Source organism: Myxine glutinosa, chromosome 14, assembly GCF_964187855.1.
Source record: "Myxine glutinosa chromosome 14, kmMyxGlut1.1, whole genome shotgun sequence".
NCBI lineage: Eukaryota > Metazoa > Chordata > Myxini > Myxiniformes > Myxinidae > Myxine > Myxine glutinosa.
Window position 1 is genome coordinate 33,026,651 of NC_136274.1, and position 14,558 is coordinate 33,041,208.

The 14,558-nt window shown below is 41.6% G+C and overlaps 1 protein-coding gene across 7 annotated transcripts in view; it reads left to right on the forward strand.

Annotated features, from left to right (window-relative positions):
• LOC137439602 (GRB2-associated-binding protein 1) overlaps positions 1 to 14,558 on the forward strand; it is a 106,245-nt gene that overhangs the window by 27,985 nt on the left and 63,702 nt on the right. For all 7 annotated transcript variants that reach the window (XR_010986956.2, XR_013621342.1, XR_013621343.1 and 4 more), the window contains exon 4: positions 4,760 to 4,861. Coding sequence is in view for 4 of the 7 variants with exons in the window: in XM_068135513.2 (XP_067991614.2) it covers positions 4,760 to 4,861 (102 nt within the window). In the remaining 3 variants the exon portion in view is untranslated. The remainder of the gene's footprint in view (positions 1 to 4,759; positions 4,862 to 14,558) is intronic.

A 14,558-nucleotide genomic window follows, 5' to 3' on the forward strand; every position in this document is an offset into this window, starting at 1 on the left:
AAAGTAAGTACACCCCATGTAAAGTTTTGACTTTTTCAACATATTTCAACATACAGCTATTTGATCTTCATTTCAATAATATTGATAGATAAAGGTGACATAATACAACAAATATCATGAAACATTTACATTTTGTAGTCCATTGTATAATTTAAATAAACATAAATGCAAATTTCGCATGTGGAAAAAGTAAGTACACCCCTACATTTATCACTACTTCAAATACCTAAAATTAGAATCAGGTGCACCAGCTCAGGTGTAAATGATTAGAACATCGTTAGAGAGGATCTTGGAGGAACCTGTCTTATTTAAACCTCAGACATTTAGTTTGGTTTGCTCTTTGTTGTTGAAGTGTGCGGCGTCACCATGCCTAGACCAAAAGAGCTCTCTGAGGCCTTCAGAAAGAGGGTTATAGATGCCTTCGAGTCTGGGAATGGATTTAAAAAGATCTCCAAACAATTTGAAATCGATCATTCGACTGTCCGGAAGATCATCTACAAGTGGAGAAGATTCCAAACAACTGCCAACTTGTACAGGCCAGGCCGCCCCAGCAAGTTCAGCCCGAGAGCAGACCGCAAGATGCTGAAAGAAGTCTCTAAGAACCCCAGAATGTCATCACGGGACCTACAGGTAGCTCTTGCCACTGTTGATATCAAAGTGCACGAGTCTACCATTAGAAAGAGGCTGCACAAATTTGATCTACATGGGACGTGTGCCAGGAGGAAACCTTTGCTGTCCAAAAAGAACAGGGCAAGACTAAAGTTTGCCAATGAACACCTAGGCAAAGACCAGCACTTCTGGAACAATGTGCTCTGGACAGATGAGTAAAAGGTAGAGCTGTTTGGCCACAGTACCAGAAGACATGTTTGGCGAAAACCAAAGACAGCATTTGACCACAAGAACCTGATACCAACTGTAAAGCATGGTGGTGGAAATATTATAGTTTGGGGCAGCTTTGCTGCATCAGGGCCTGGGCAGCTCACCATCATTGAATCCACTGTGAATTCTTCATTGTACCAGAGGGTGCTTGAGGATAATGTGAGGCCATCTGTCGGAAAGTTGAAGCTCAACCGAAGGTGGACCTTGCAACATGACAATGACCCTAAACATACCAGTAAATCCACCAAGGAATGGCTGAAAAGAAAGAAATGGAGGGTTCTGGAATGGTCAAGTCAAAGCCCGGATCGAAATCCCATCGAGATGTTGTGGGGGGATTTGAAAAGAGCTGTGCATGCAAGAAACCCCTCAAACATCGCACAGATGAAAGAATTCTGCATGGAGGAGTGGGCAAAAATTTCTCCCAGTCAATGTCAGAGACTGGTAGACAGTTATAAGAAACGCCTACTTGAGGTTGTTTCTGCCAAAGTGGGCAATACCACCTATTAGAGCCAAGGGTGTACTTACTTTTTCCACATGCGAAATTTGCATTTATGTTTATTTAAATTATACAATGGACTACAAAATGTAAATGTTTCATGATATTTGTTATATTATATCACCTTTATCTATCAATATTGTTGAAATGAAGATGAAATAGCTGTATGTTGAAATATGTTGAAAAAGTCAAAACTTTACATGGGGTGTACTTACTTTTTCACGTGACTGTATATATCGATTTTCATGGCCAGCCACTAGAAGACGTTCAATGACTTGAACATCGAAGCAACGCCATCACCCATGATCTCTCCTGGGCCAACCATATAGTAAAGCTGGCCTCCAACTTCAGCTGCAGACTGGGCATCCACCTTCACTCAAAGTAACTCATTGAAAAATCCAAACTACTCAAAATCCAGCCCATGAGGGAGAGCAATACCTCATTGAGCTATGGATAATGGCCTTGTATAAAAGGTGCATTGGGGCACTGCAGCCTCCATTAGGAGAGGAAAGGAGAGGGTTCCACTGATAGCATTGGTGTGTGCGCGCATCTGCTTCTGTGTCTGGGTGTTTTCGAAAAGTGGGTGAAGCATTCAGTTCACTTTGTCTGTCAGTCTATGTTCGAGGAACGACTTAATTTCAATTGAATGTTCGATTTTGAAAACTTTTAAACAGGAACCTGCAGTTTAGCAGTACTTTGGCTCTGAATTTGGCAGATTGTATGGAATATCGTCCCGAGTGCACATGCGCAGATGAATAAGGTATTTTGTTTAGTCTTTGCCTGTTTGGCAGTCAAACAAATTTGAAAATCATTTCAAATAGTAAACTTATTGTTTTTGGAGACTTCATAAAAGACACATACAAGAGCCACAAAGAACGAATTTAACGTGTTGTATAAGGTGGTGTAAAAGATGGTGCATCGATGGTGGTAAACTTCAGAATTTTCTTTTCTGCAGCCTTGAAAGCTATATTTTCATTTAATTATACACTTGTACACCAGAACACAAATCACCTTGTTGCCTCTTCTAAAAACCTCCAGTTTAACAGTAATTGGACAAAATATTATGCCATCTTGACCAATCAAATGTGCCACTTGCGCTCTCAGAGTTGGGGAATATGGAGATTCAGACAAAATGGTGGCTCATGGGAAATACTGTATAGATTGTGCTTGAAAACACAAAGCAAGAGTTTAAAAGACTTCCCATGTCCTTTTTCTCAAGACTGCATAGGGTAAGGTGTTCTATGAACTCTCTGGTTACTTCTGCCACCCAAGGTGGACAAGTGGTATTTTTTTCACCCATCTGTTTGTGAGTGGTATTTCCCTAAAAGTTGTGGACAGGATTTGGATTAAATTTGGTGGACAGATTGGGTGTGTGACAAGGACGAATTTATTAGATTTTGGTGACGATCAGAATCTAGATCCAGATTCAAGAATATTTTAAGTGATTCTTAATCATTGAGTGACTTGAGCCGAAAACTTTGGCCATGGTGTCGGCTACTCGCATACTTTTTGTGAAGGACACCATGAGATATTTAACGTCCACTGACCCAAGCTGGTAGACGGGACTCCCAGTTTAACATCCATCCCAGGGACGGCACACAAATTGACGATAGCTCAAAAGGTTATGGACGGATTCGGACAAAACTTGGTGGACATGTTGGGTGTGACATATACGAAATCAATTCGATTTTGGTGAAGATCCAGATCCGGATACAAGAATATATTTTTAAAAACGATTCTGAACAATTGCGAGATAGGGCCAAAAACAATATACTGTTTGGCATGGTATTTCAAAAACTAGTGGAGAGATTGTGACAACTTTGGTGGATGAGTTGGGTAGGTGACAAGAACAAGCCGATTCGATTTTGGTTCAGGTTCGGATGCAGATCCGGCCCATCAGTGGGATACAAAACGTAAATTGTTCAACCTGGTGGAGGTATGCTCGATGCCCAGTGCAGTTTGTAGTTGTACCTGCAATACGTTCACTGTTACAACCCAGGAGTGATACAGTACAAATGCGGAGGTAATCTGTTCGTGGACTCTGACTTGTTATCTGCTTGTTCAGTCTCCCATTTGTCATGTCATACAACGTGTTATCTTGTTTGAATGAATTGCACTTGTTATCGTTACCTTTCGGCCTATGAGACTAATTTTGTTTTTCTTTCCCCCTGAAAATACATTCGCAACAAACGTTTTACTACCATTTCCCATTATTTCCACTGGTTGCTTGTATGATGGCATCCTTCCTTGTGGATCTATATCCATTGTGTCAGTTTTGTGCAAACCCAAGCATTCCACATATTTCTTGACAGTTTCGACCCATGTGTCTTTCGGACATCTTGGCTTTCTTGCTTCCTCCACGAGTTGCATTGTTGTATCTTCTGACTTTCGTTGCACATGACTCGCAAGTGCAACTCCTTTTTACACTATCGAAGTCAAAATGTTGTAAACACGAAAATCATTTTTCATTATAAAATAGATCTTATCGTTTTAGTATTTGCAATTTAATATGCATTTGCATTTGAAATGTATATGATGAAAAGGTACCACAACTTGGTTGTATTACCATACCCAGAAACTGTAATCCACCAATGTCTCCAGTTTACTGTTTAGTCTGCACCTCTATTATTAGAGGTTCATTTCCTGGTTGTCGATGCTTTGCTTCAATGGAAAATAACAAACTGTGATCAGGTCTGCTTCAAATTACATCATCGCATAACTACTCGTCATATATGAAACCATGAAGGTGTGCGTGTTGCTAATCTGGTGTCGGATTTCTCCATGCTTCTATCGTACAGCCTTATTTCTTGTCAGGTTGATTCGTGATGATAAGATAAGGTTTTCCATTTCGTTATACACAGACATCTTCTGCACTCACAACTTTGTTGCGTCGTTAAGTGCACACTTCCATTTTGTTTCACTCAAGTATTTACACATTGAGCCTGGTGTTGGCTTAGCGGTTAGGGTGCTGGCTTGGGATCCTAGGATCCTGGGTTCGAATCCCGGTCAATCGCTAAATGAACACCAGGGGGTTTGACTCAGCCTGTCATCCTTCCAAGGTCGGCAAATTGAGTACCAGCTTGCTGGGATGAATGATCCCGGTGTGTACCCCGGCTTAGAATAGGTACACCATATCCCGCATCGTAAGAGGTGACTAACGGCTAGTGCCAGGAAGGGCATCCGGCCATAAAAACATTGTCTCAAACAGGGAACCATGATTGTCATGGGGCCCGCAAGGCTAACCCCTGCTCTAGCGGGGAAAATGGCCTTAAAACGATCATTCATTCATTCAAGTATTTTCACATCACTTTGTTTTGGTGGTTCTTCTGTTTTTCCTTAAAGCTTCCACCCTGTGCCCTTTTATTCCCTCCTCTCTTCTCCCAGCAACAACTCCTTCTCAAGCTTTGGTTCCCGACCTGCAAGCTTATCAGATCCCGTGCCGTGCTGCATTGACCAGCTGTCCTCTGCAGGAAGTGCAAAGCCAGAGTGAGTCGTAATGCCGAATGTTATATGGATAACCACTCGTATCACTTGAAGAAGAGTCTCTAAGGAGGTGAAGCATTGAGGTGATACGATGCGAGACTGTGTCAAAAAATGTTTTTTTCTGAGTGAAGTTCGGAATTATGGTGTATTGCAGTAGAGGTAATGCTAGAGTAGAGATGGGAGAGTGTTTGCAGCAGCAGTGTAATGCTTTGTAGTGAAGCAGACAACGTAAACACAGTTGTGTTGGCACAGGTGGTAAGCAAAGTTTAACGCAGTGGTGTATCGGTGGTATAAGCATCGGTGGTAAGCAAAGGCTCCATTTCCTTGAAAATTCGAGTCGTTTGGAATCTTACACCAGATATTTATTTGCCAGCTTTGCCAGGAAGTAGCCATAATGCCTGCATGATGAAAGTTTATAAACGGAATGCTGTTCCTTTAATGCCACTTTGTTTATCATAAGTTGTCGTTATTTCTTTTCCGAAAATGGGTCATAAGACACGGTGCAATTTCAAGAATGTGGTAAAATGTAAAAAAAATAACATGGCATTAATTACTGTGTCCATGCATTTTCTGATACGAGTGCATCAGTTTTGTTATTTGATTCGTTCATTCCATTACAGGCGTGGACCCACAATTGGAGCTTGTGGGGCTAAACCGCTGCCCAATGTGTTATTTATTACCCCGTACGTGCGAAGCAAAAAGCAGGGCTAAGCTATTGGTTCACTTCTCTCTGTCTGTGTGTTAACATCAGTTTTTGTTTGAGGAACAACTTGATTTCAATTGAATGATATATTTGGAACAGGAATCGGAAAACGACCTGCAGTTTAGCAGTACTTTGACTCCGAATTTGTCCCGATCGCACATGCGCAAAGAGGAGTGAGATTTGTTTACTCTATCTGCCTGTCTGGCAGTCAAGTAAAATTGAAAATCATTCCAAACAGGAAACCTACTGTTTTTAAAGAAGTCATGAAGGACACAACCAACTGGCATGAAGAACTCACTTACCGTATTAAATAAGGTGGTGCATACGACACTGACTGCATCTACAGCGGTAAACTTCCAGATTATGGGGGTTTTTTTCCACAACCTTTCAAAAAATCTTTATTTTTTATTTCAAATCAATTATAAACTTTACACTGTAGAACACAAATCACCATTTTGCCACTTTAAAAACCCTTCCATTTAGCAGTACCTGGACATGTTAAATAAGGTGGTGTATAAGACTGCATCAAGGGCACTACACTTCCTATTTTTTTAATACAACCTTTAAAATCATTTTTTTATTTCAATTGAATTATACTAGGGCATGCCCGTACTATATATATATCTAAAATTATATCCCCCCCCTCTATTTACATGAAATGGTTTGGTCCATGAAATGTTTTGGTCGATTCGAACGCCAAAGCGAACGGCGAACGCTTTACATGAAATGGTTTGGTTCATGAAATGTTTTGGTCCATTCGCAACGCCAAAGCGAACGGCGAACGGCTTGCGAGTACAGTGACAATCCCCCCCCCCCCCCCCTCTATTTACATGAAATGGTTTTAATTAGTTTTAAAACATAGTTTAACGCCAACATAGCGGCAACATAGTTTGCCAAAGTGAAATAAATGAATACGCTCTCAAATGTGCCGTCCGAGGCAGAGTGTGTTCGCCACGTTCGGCACACGCGATAGCTCGCTGCTCTCTGATTGGTTGAATCGTTTTTTGGACATAGCTCGGTAAGTAATTGTCCGATTAATATGAAACCTTGAAAAGGCACATCCTCGGGTCCCCAGCAATATACCTGGCAAGTTTCAAGTATATCGGACCGGTAGTTGTCGAGAAACAGCGGTCGCATACACACACACACACACACACACACACACACACAGACAGAGATTAGTGGAATTATAGATAGATACTTGAACACTGTGAGGTGTAAGGTGTCATATTAGCTCTCTAGTTTTAATTATTTCTCCATTGTTTTTCTCTGAAATGGTTGCATTCACTCTCCTTTCCTCTCGCCTCCCCCCTTGCCATCTTTCCCCTCTGCCCACTTTCTCTAACAAAGTCCAGAATCCATAAGGCAATTATTACATTTTGCTCATCGCAAAAGGCCAAACTGTTCAAAACCCCCTAAAAACCAACAGCAAAAGCAAATAAAAATGTTCCGAAACACCAAAGGGAGGTTTCACAGCATTTTATAATGGTGGATTAATTTTCCGATTCTACTTCATCTGTAATATGCACTTTAAGATTCCATGTTTCAAAAACGAGTCAATTTATAGTGGACTTGAGATTTTTTATCTTTCCTTTCCTTTTTTCCCCAAGAACTCCATCTGGCAGATACAGCAGTTGGCAAACTGCACTAAGTTATCCACACACGTTTATTAGCATTTATTTATTTATTATGGTCGGCTGTCAGTCTCGCAAGCAGCGATTTCGGGAGAGACGGGATGCATAAATGGGTTTTTTTAAACCAACACATCACTTGTAAACGTGCCCCCCGAGCTGCCACCTTCCCGACTCGTTTCTCCCAATTATACTTGATTTTCAACGTTTCCCCAGATTCTCATTTGGAACTTTTGCTTCATTGCAAGAATAAGGACTTCATTGCCAAAGAGTTTGATGCAGTCACTCGTTTCCCCAACTCGTGCAAATGCAGAATACTACTGATGTGAACTATACACATGCAGCTTTTTGTTTGAGGAGATGATTGTAGCACTTAATTATTCTGCTGCACCTTTGTGTTCTCTGCCCTTATATGTGTCCATCAGGAGATTTTCCGCTTAAACATTGAGGTTGCCACTGTGCTGGTGATAATGTATCGAAGGACCATCATAAATACATAAATGACTCTGATCATGCTGGTCGTAGCCTCAATATCCACCACTAGCACCGTCCCCTACCCCTAGGTTTAACTTCCTGTATATGTGCATATGCCATGAAGTGTATTATAAGGTGGGATCACCTGATCAACATTGTGATGTGCCCACTGCTTTATCAGTGACGTTTTCTTTGGCACGTTGTTCATTGTGTGAAAGGGGCCAAAGCTTGTCTCGTGCCTTTCGTGTTTTCAAGCACTGTGCTCGCCAGATGATCTTATTAACATGATGACATATCCATGCAGTTTCAACCAGAGATCGATGAGAAATCTGTGATTGCTTTGCTTTTCTCAGAATGTTCACTTGATGGCCACAATTTATTGCAGCAGCAAGTTTTGCAATCATGGCGCCCTCCCCTCAAAAATCCCAAATTTGTCATTGATAAAAATGCGTTTCTGTGCAGCAAGCATGCTAACAATACCTTTACCTGTGCCAACTCCCATTGCATACATTGTTCAATGACTTGCAATATTGTAAGCCATATTGATTGCTTTATGCTTGATCAAGTTTGTTTTATTGGAAATGCCCATGTGATGCGCCCACGTGAACAGCTTGCCGTCACCTGGATATATCCATGAATGCACTGGCTTCGCATCTTGACTTTATCTCTCGATGATTGTGTCATTGTGATCGCTTTGTTGTGGCCATAGCGTTGAACTGGAAAGGTCCTCCCAAAGACCTTGAATACAAGCTGCAAAACGTTATTTTGTAGTGGGATTCCTTTATGTCTGAAAAAAAAGTCTAACCCTAACAACTCTCTGCATAGGTTTGTTAGTCGCCACACTGGCTAACTACGCCATAAAAGGTAATAGCATTGGACAATGCTTTTCAGAAAGATGCCTATCGTGCATAGCATCACCGTGGCGTCATGGCAACACAGACATTAACATTGCTCACTCACAGGCCATGTACTTTTTACGGGTTATTAGCTATCAACTGCACCTGCACGGTGGTTCGAAGTAACACTCGTTTAAAGTTTCCTTGTTGAACGTGGAAGTCTTTGGCACAAAGACAATTCTTATTCCACATAGCAAGTGAGTTTTAACAGCCATCTTATTTTGTGGTCAAATTGCAAAAGCACCCGTCGCCGTCACTTTGCTGGCAGATTTAATGAAAAGCCAACATGTTGTACTCCACAAACATTCTGCTCTACTCACTCTATAAGTTGATCGAGGTCAATTTCCATCTGCATCACCTTCATCAACCATCCTCGCTGCATATACAGAGTGGTACAGAACCCCTGGGCACATTTTGAAGAATGATACATATAACAAACAACTAAGTTTATTATTGTTCTTTGGTGCAAAACAAAACATGATGACTCATTAAACAGTCTAATATACATAAAACAGATCAGTTCAAATGTTCAAACTGCACTCTGGCACACTCTGACACGCAGTTCTGCATGTTTCAGTCGTTTAGGCAGCAGTCTCATTACGGATGAATTGTTTCAAGTCTCTAAGGGTCGTAGGATTCCTCGCATACACTTTGTGTTTGAGGAAACCCCAAAGGAAGAAATCACAGGGTGTTGTTAAATCAGAAGATCACGGCGGCCATTCAACCGGACCACGACGGCCAATCCATTTGACTGTAAAGTTCAAATCAAGGGCCTGGCGTACACTGGCAGCATAATGAGCAGGCGCACCATCATGCATGAACCACATTTGGCCATCATTGAGTGGAAATACATGCTGCTCCAACATTAGAAGGTAATTTGCAGCATTCACATTTTCTTCAAAAAATATTGGTCCAACAATGCCTCCAGAAGAAATGCTTGCCCAGACGGGCACACTAGCTTGATACTGGACGTTGTGCTCAGCAGTAAATCGTGGGTTGTCTACTGCCCATATCACGCTGTTATGTCGATTCACAGAACCAGATAAAGTAAACTTGGATTCATCTGACCACAAGATCCTGTTCTGCAAATCATTTTCCATATCCATTAACCCAAGCAATGTATCACATGCCTCAATGCGTCTGTCAAAATCATCCTCAGATAGTTAGTGAATTAATCTGGGTATGTATGGTTTCACATTAAGGTCTTTCAGTGTTATTTACATTGATGATCGGCTTATGTTGGTGACGTTTGATAAATGACAAGTTGATAATGGTGTGTTACTGTTGAGTTGTTGTTGAATGACCGCTCTGCTTTCCTCAGTTCAAACAGTACAAGGCCTACCTGGTGACTGTTTTGGAAGAATGCTGCCAGTTTCATCAAACTGCTTGTTTATTCTGCCGATGGTTCTTCTGTCAATTGCATGGCACCACATTCTTTAACAAGTTGTCTGTGAACTTCAGCCGAATTTTCAGTTACAGAATACAAGCGTATAGCGCCAATTTTCTGTCTCACAATATCCTCCATCATATCAGGGCATTTAATTCACAATGAACTGAACTAATGCAAAGACAAACGTGTGCAGCACACAGTGAGCGAAGCTCACCCCGATCCATATCACATGATGCACCTCACCCTGTTGCATATCACGTGATGCCTGTGCGTGTTGAAGCGGTCACGTCCATTTACGAGTATCCATCATGTTTTGTTTTTTACACCAAAGAACAATAATAAACTTCGTTGTTTGTTGCAGGTATCGTTTTTCAAAATGTACCCAGGGTTTCTGCACCACCCTGTATATGGTGCAAGCAAAAATCACTTCTGCTTTTCTTGAAAAAAAAAATTAACATTTTGAAAATTTCGAATTAATCTTTCAACATCACCATAATGCATATTATCAAGTTGTTTGAACTTTCTTCATATAAGGAAAAGATGATTTGTAATATCGGCTACCACCGGGGGCGCTATGCTATACACATTTACATGGAGAGAATTGGGATCTTCCACCCCCTCCCCCTCACCTTGAAACCCTCTCCCCCAGATATGGTACCCCTACAGAAACTAAACCTCGGGTACCCTTAGGCAACATGCAAAACCCGATGGGATTTGGTTCAGCATTTTTTTGTTTGTTTTTGAGGCATAATATATAAACTTTTGTTGTTCTTTAACGGCCCTATCATCCAACCTTCGGGGGTCAGGTGGGTCGGCTGGGGAAGCCTGGTCCCAAGTATTTCACAGACCGGCCTGGCCAGGCCTGACCATTCGCCGAGTTAGGGCAGGAATTTGGAATTTGGCCATGGTGTTGGCAATACTTGCCTACTCTTTGTGAAGGACACCATGGGATATTTAACGTCCACTAACCCACGCTGGCAGACGGGACTCCCAGTTTAACACCCATCCCAGGGACGGCACACACATTGATGAATCACACCAAACTGACAGAGGAAATCTGCGATTCTCTGTACCCTTGTTGAGACCTCGAACTTAAATGTTTTCAAATACCAAGCAATTGGATGTCCGAGAATTGACAATACATTTGATGGTTGGGAGGCATGAAATACATCTCCAGGTGGAATGGTGGTTTGCATGTTTCACGTACATTCCACATGAAAATGAGTGAAATGATTCATTCCTCAATTACTAGTCATTGCATCAGGTGTAGGTCCCGATACTCATTGGCACATTACCTATTACATGGAAATCAGCCGACAAGCCTTGCTGCACTTTGTCTGGGTATTCGGACAACAGGGAGGATTTTGCAAATACCACAACACAGGAAGGGGTAGCCCAACTTGTAGATTGCGTTAATCAACGTGCAAATCTGCTCGAGTCAAAGTATATCACAATTAACAGAGAACTGCATGATCTTTCTCAAAAGTCCTCAGATTTGTATGATATCTGTTATCACAGAAGATGCTACCAACAAGCAACAAACAAAGATCGCATCATACGTCCTCAAAAGAGGTTAAAGAAAGATATTTTAGAGACTAGGCCAGACCCAGCCACTCTCACATCTAAATCTGCCAACACCATAACTACACGATATTCTTGCATCTCCTTTGTTGTAGAGTTAGGCTCTGCCACGCAATGTCTGATACAGTAGAACATATTGGGTCCAATAATGTTTTGAAATATAACACGACATATTGTTTTTTTGGCCCCATCTCTCAATGGTGAAGAATCGCTTTAATATTTTAAAAATCCTCGTATCCGGATTTGAATCTTCACCGAAATCGCATTGATTCGTCCTTTTCACACACCAAACCTGTCCACCAAATTTTGTCTGAATCCATCGACAACCTTTTGAGATGTCCCACTCAGACAACCAAACAAGCAGAGAGGGGTGAAAACCACTTCTGTCCACCTTCGCTGGTGGAGTGGCAAACAAGTGGCAAAAACTGATCCCCTTAACTACAGACCTATGAGGTTACTTCCAATCATCAGCAAGGTCATGGAATCCATCATCACAGTTGACATGAAACACTTCCTTTTCTCCACAACCTCATCTCGGATCACCAAATTTGGTTTCAGACCAGGTCACTCCACCATGCACATGCTGCTTCTACTCTCCCAACAATGGATGGAGGCCCTCAATGTCAGACATGAGATCAGGACCATCTCTCTGGACATATCTCCTGCTTTTGATACAGTCTTTTGATACTTAGCCCTGCTCTTCAAACTATCTGCCTATGGCATCCAAGGTTAACTTCACTCTTGGGTTACTGACTTCCTCTACTCTCAAAGCCAATGTATGGCATTCAGCCGAATCCTTTCTTCTCCACTCCGTGTCACAGCTGGAGTGCCCCAAGGCAATGTTCCACCGCAATCCTATTCTTATCTTCATTAATGATCTCTCCGACTCTGGAAAATCCTCTCTATCTTTTTGCTGATGACTCCACCCTCTGTCGCTCCATAGCTCACCCATCAGATCGGCAGGCAGCAACCTCTTCACTCTCTGCAGACCTGGATGAAATCACAAGTCAAACACGTGGAATATGTCTTTCAATCCTGACAAATCTTACTCTCTCTCCGAAAGGTCCATATGGCAAACCTCCCCTCCAAACTATTTTCTTAACAATCCTGGTGAGAAAATAAATCACTCAAACTCCTCAGTCTCCCTATCAGCCATGTTCTGTCTTTGGCAAAACACATTTCTAAGTTGGCCTCCAAAGCCAGCCACAGAATGGGCATCCTATATTGTACTAAGTCCTTTTGTGGCACACCTGAAGTCTTATCTACCTACCCTTCATCTGCTGATTGGTGGAATACGGCTCTCCCCTTTGGGCTTGTGTCCTTGTCTCATACCTTGCTCAGCTTGATGCCATGGAAAAGTCCTTCAAGGTCATTGGAATCTCCTGCGTTGAAGCCAAGCCAATGCAGCAACCGCCTTCTGGTGAAATTCCCAAAATCCAAAATCACCTGCTCTCCTCTACTTATTTGTTCCTCTTCCTCACTCCCTCCACCCCTCCCCCACATCTGTAAAACCAACTTCCACATTCTTTTCAATCTCATTCTTCCCTCCAGGTCTTCAAAACAGCTCTTCACCACCATCTCAGATCATCCCCCATCCAAACCATTGTATTTTCTACCCCGGTTATAGCACCCCAGCCCACACCCCCAAATTTCCAGTTTTTCCTTCCTGAGAGTTTGCTTCTCTGGCCATCTTGTCTTCCCCCTACATCCTCCTGTACCCCTCATTCTTTTCCATCTCCATATATTTTGACCCTCAGCCAAAATACCCTCAGTTGGTGTTTCCCTCCGATGAAACCGGCAGGGGACTAATAATTATTAGTGTAATCAAAGTACAAAGGAAAATGTAATTTTATAATCAAAGTACAAAGGAAAATGTGTTGGCAGCAGAAGAAAATACAGCTCAAGGGTTTTTATTTATGTATATAATCCACATCAGAGCAAATTCTATGGAGTGCCATCGGAAATCCCGAGGCTTCCCAGCAAAAGCAAAGTTGAAAAATTGCAAACAGTCCCACCAGGAATGACGCAAATTTTCAGTTAAAAACGTTTCGGTAAAAATGTTTTTTTTTCAGTTAATCAAATTTTCAAACAAAAAAAAAATCTTCTATTTTAACCCCTGTGACCCAAGTCCCCACCGACTGGGGCATGAACTGGGGGTCAAATTTAAAAAAATCGTTCCATATCACATGAGTCCCCCAATGGTGATTGCATATATACAACGTTTTGTTTAAAAAATGTTTAAAAACCTGTCTATAATTGCATTTGTGTGATCATTTGTCGGTGGGGTCAAAATGATCCATCTCCCGCAACTTATTTCCATGTAGTGATCATAACTTCCAAGTTTGGTGATTTTCTGCACAACCGTTTCAGAGATAGTGTGACGAATGGATGGACTAAACAGACAGACGTAGCCGATTACAATATCTCGCGCTTTTTTTCGTGTGTGGGTATAATAGAGATGAATAATTTTTCCAATGTTTGTTGTTATTACCCCGTTCACGTGAAGCCAAAAGCAGGGTTAAGCAATTTGTTCATGTCTGTCCATCCATCCATATGTCTTATCAGTCTTATGATTGAGGAACAAATTATTTAAACTAGTGAGGTACCCGTGTTACGCACGGGTGGGAGGCCAGAAGCAAACAGACAATGCAGAAACGGCGAATGCTAAAGCATGAAACCAATAAATTCCACATTCCTGTAGCACATTCAGTCGCACTTCAGACATGGACAGCAAGTTCGTGAAGGACTTCCATGAAAAACAAACGGGTACGTTTGTTCCATACCCAGTCAATGGCGAATCTGCATATGGCGATCCGCGAATTCACGTTTAGAAAGTAGAAACCATCACGGCATTTCGTCATTCACTTGAACTCGATATCTCTTTTTTCATTCCAAACAACATATCTCCAATCACAAATTAAATAACATTAATATAAAAAATAAACTTTTAACAACATTCGTGACATAAACAAATATTTAAATCCTGATGTGAAGTTCCGTACGGTTGGGTGAACACAATTACGAA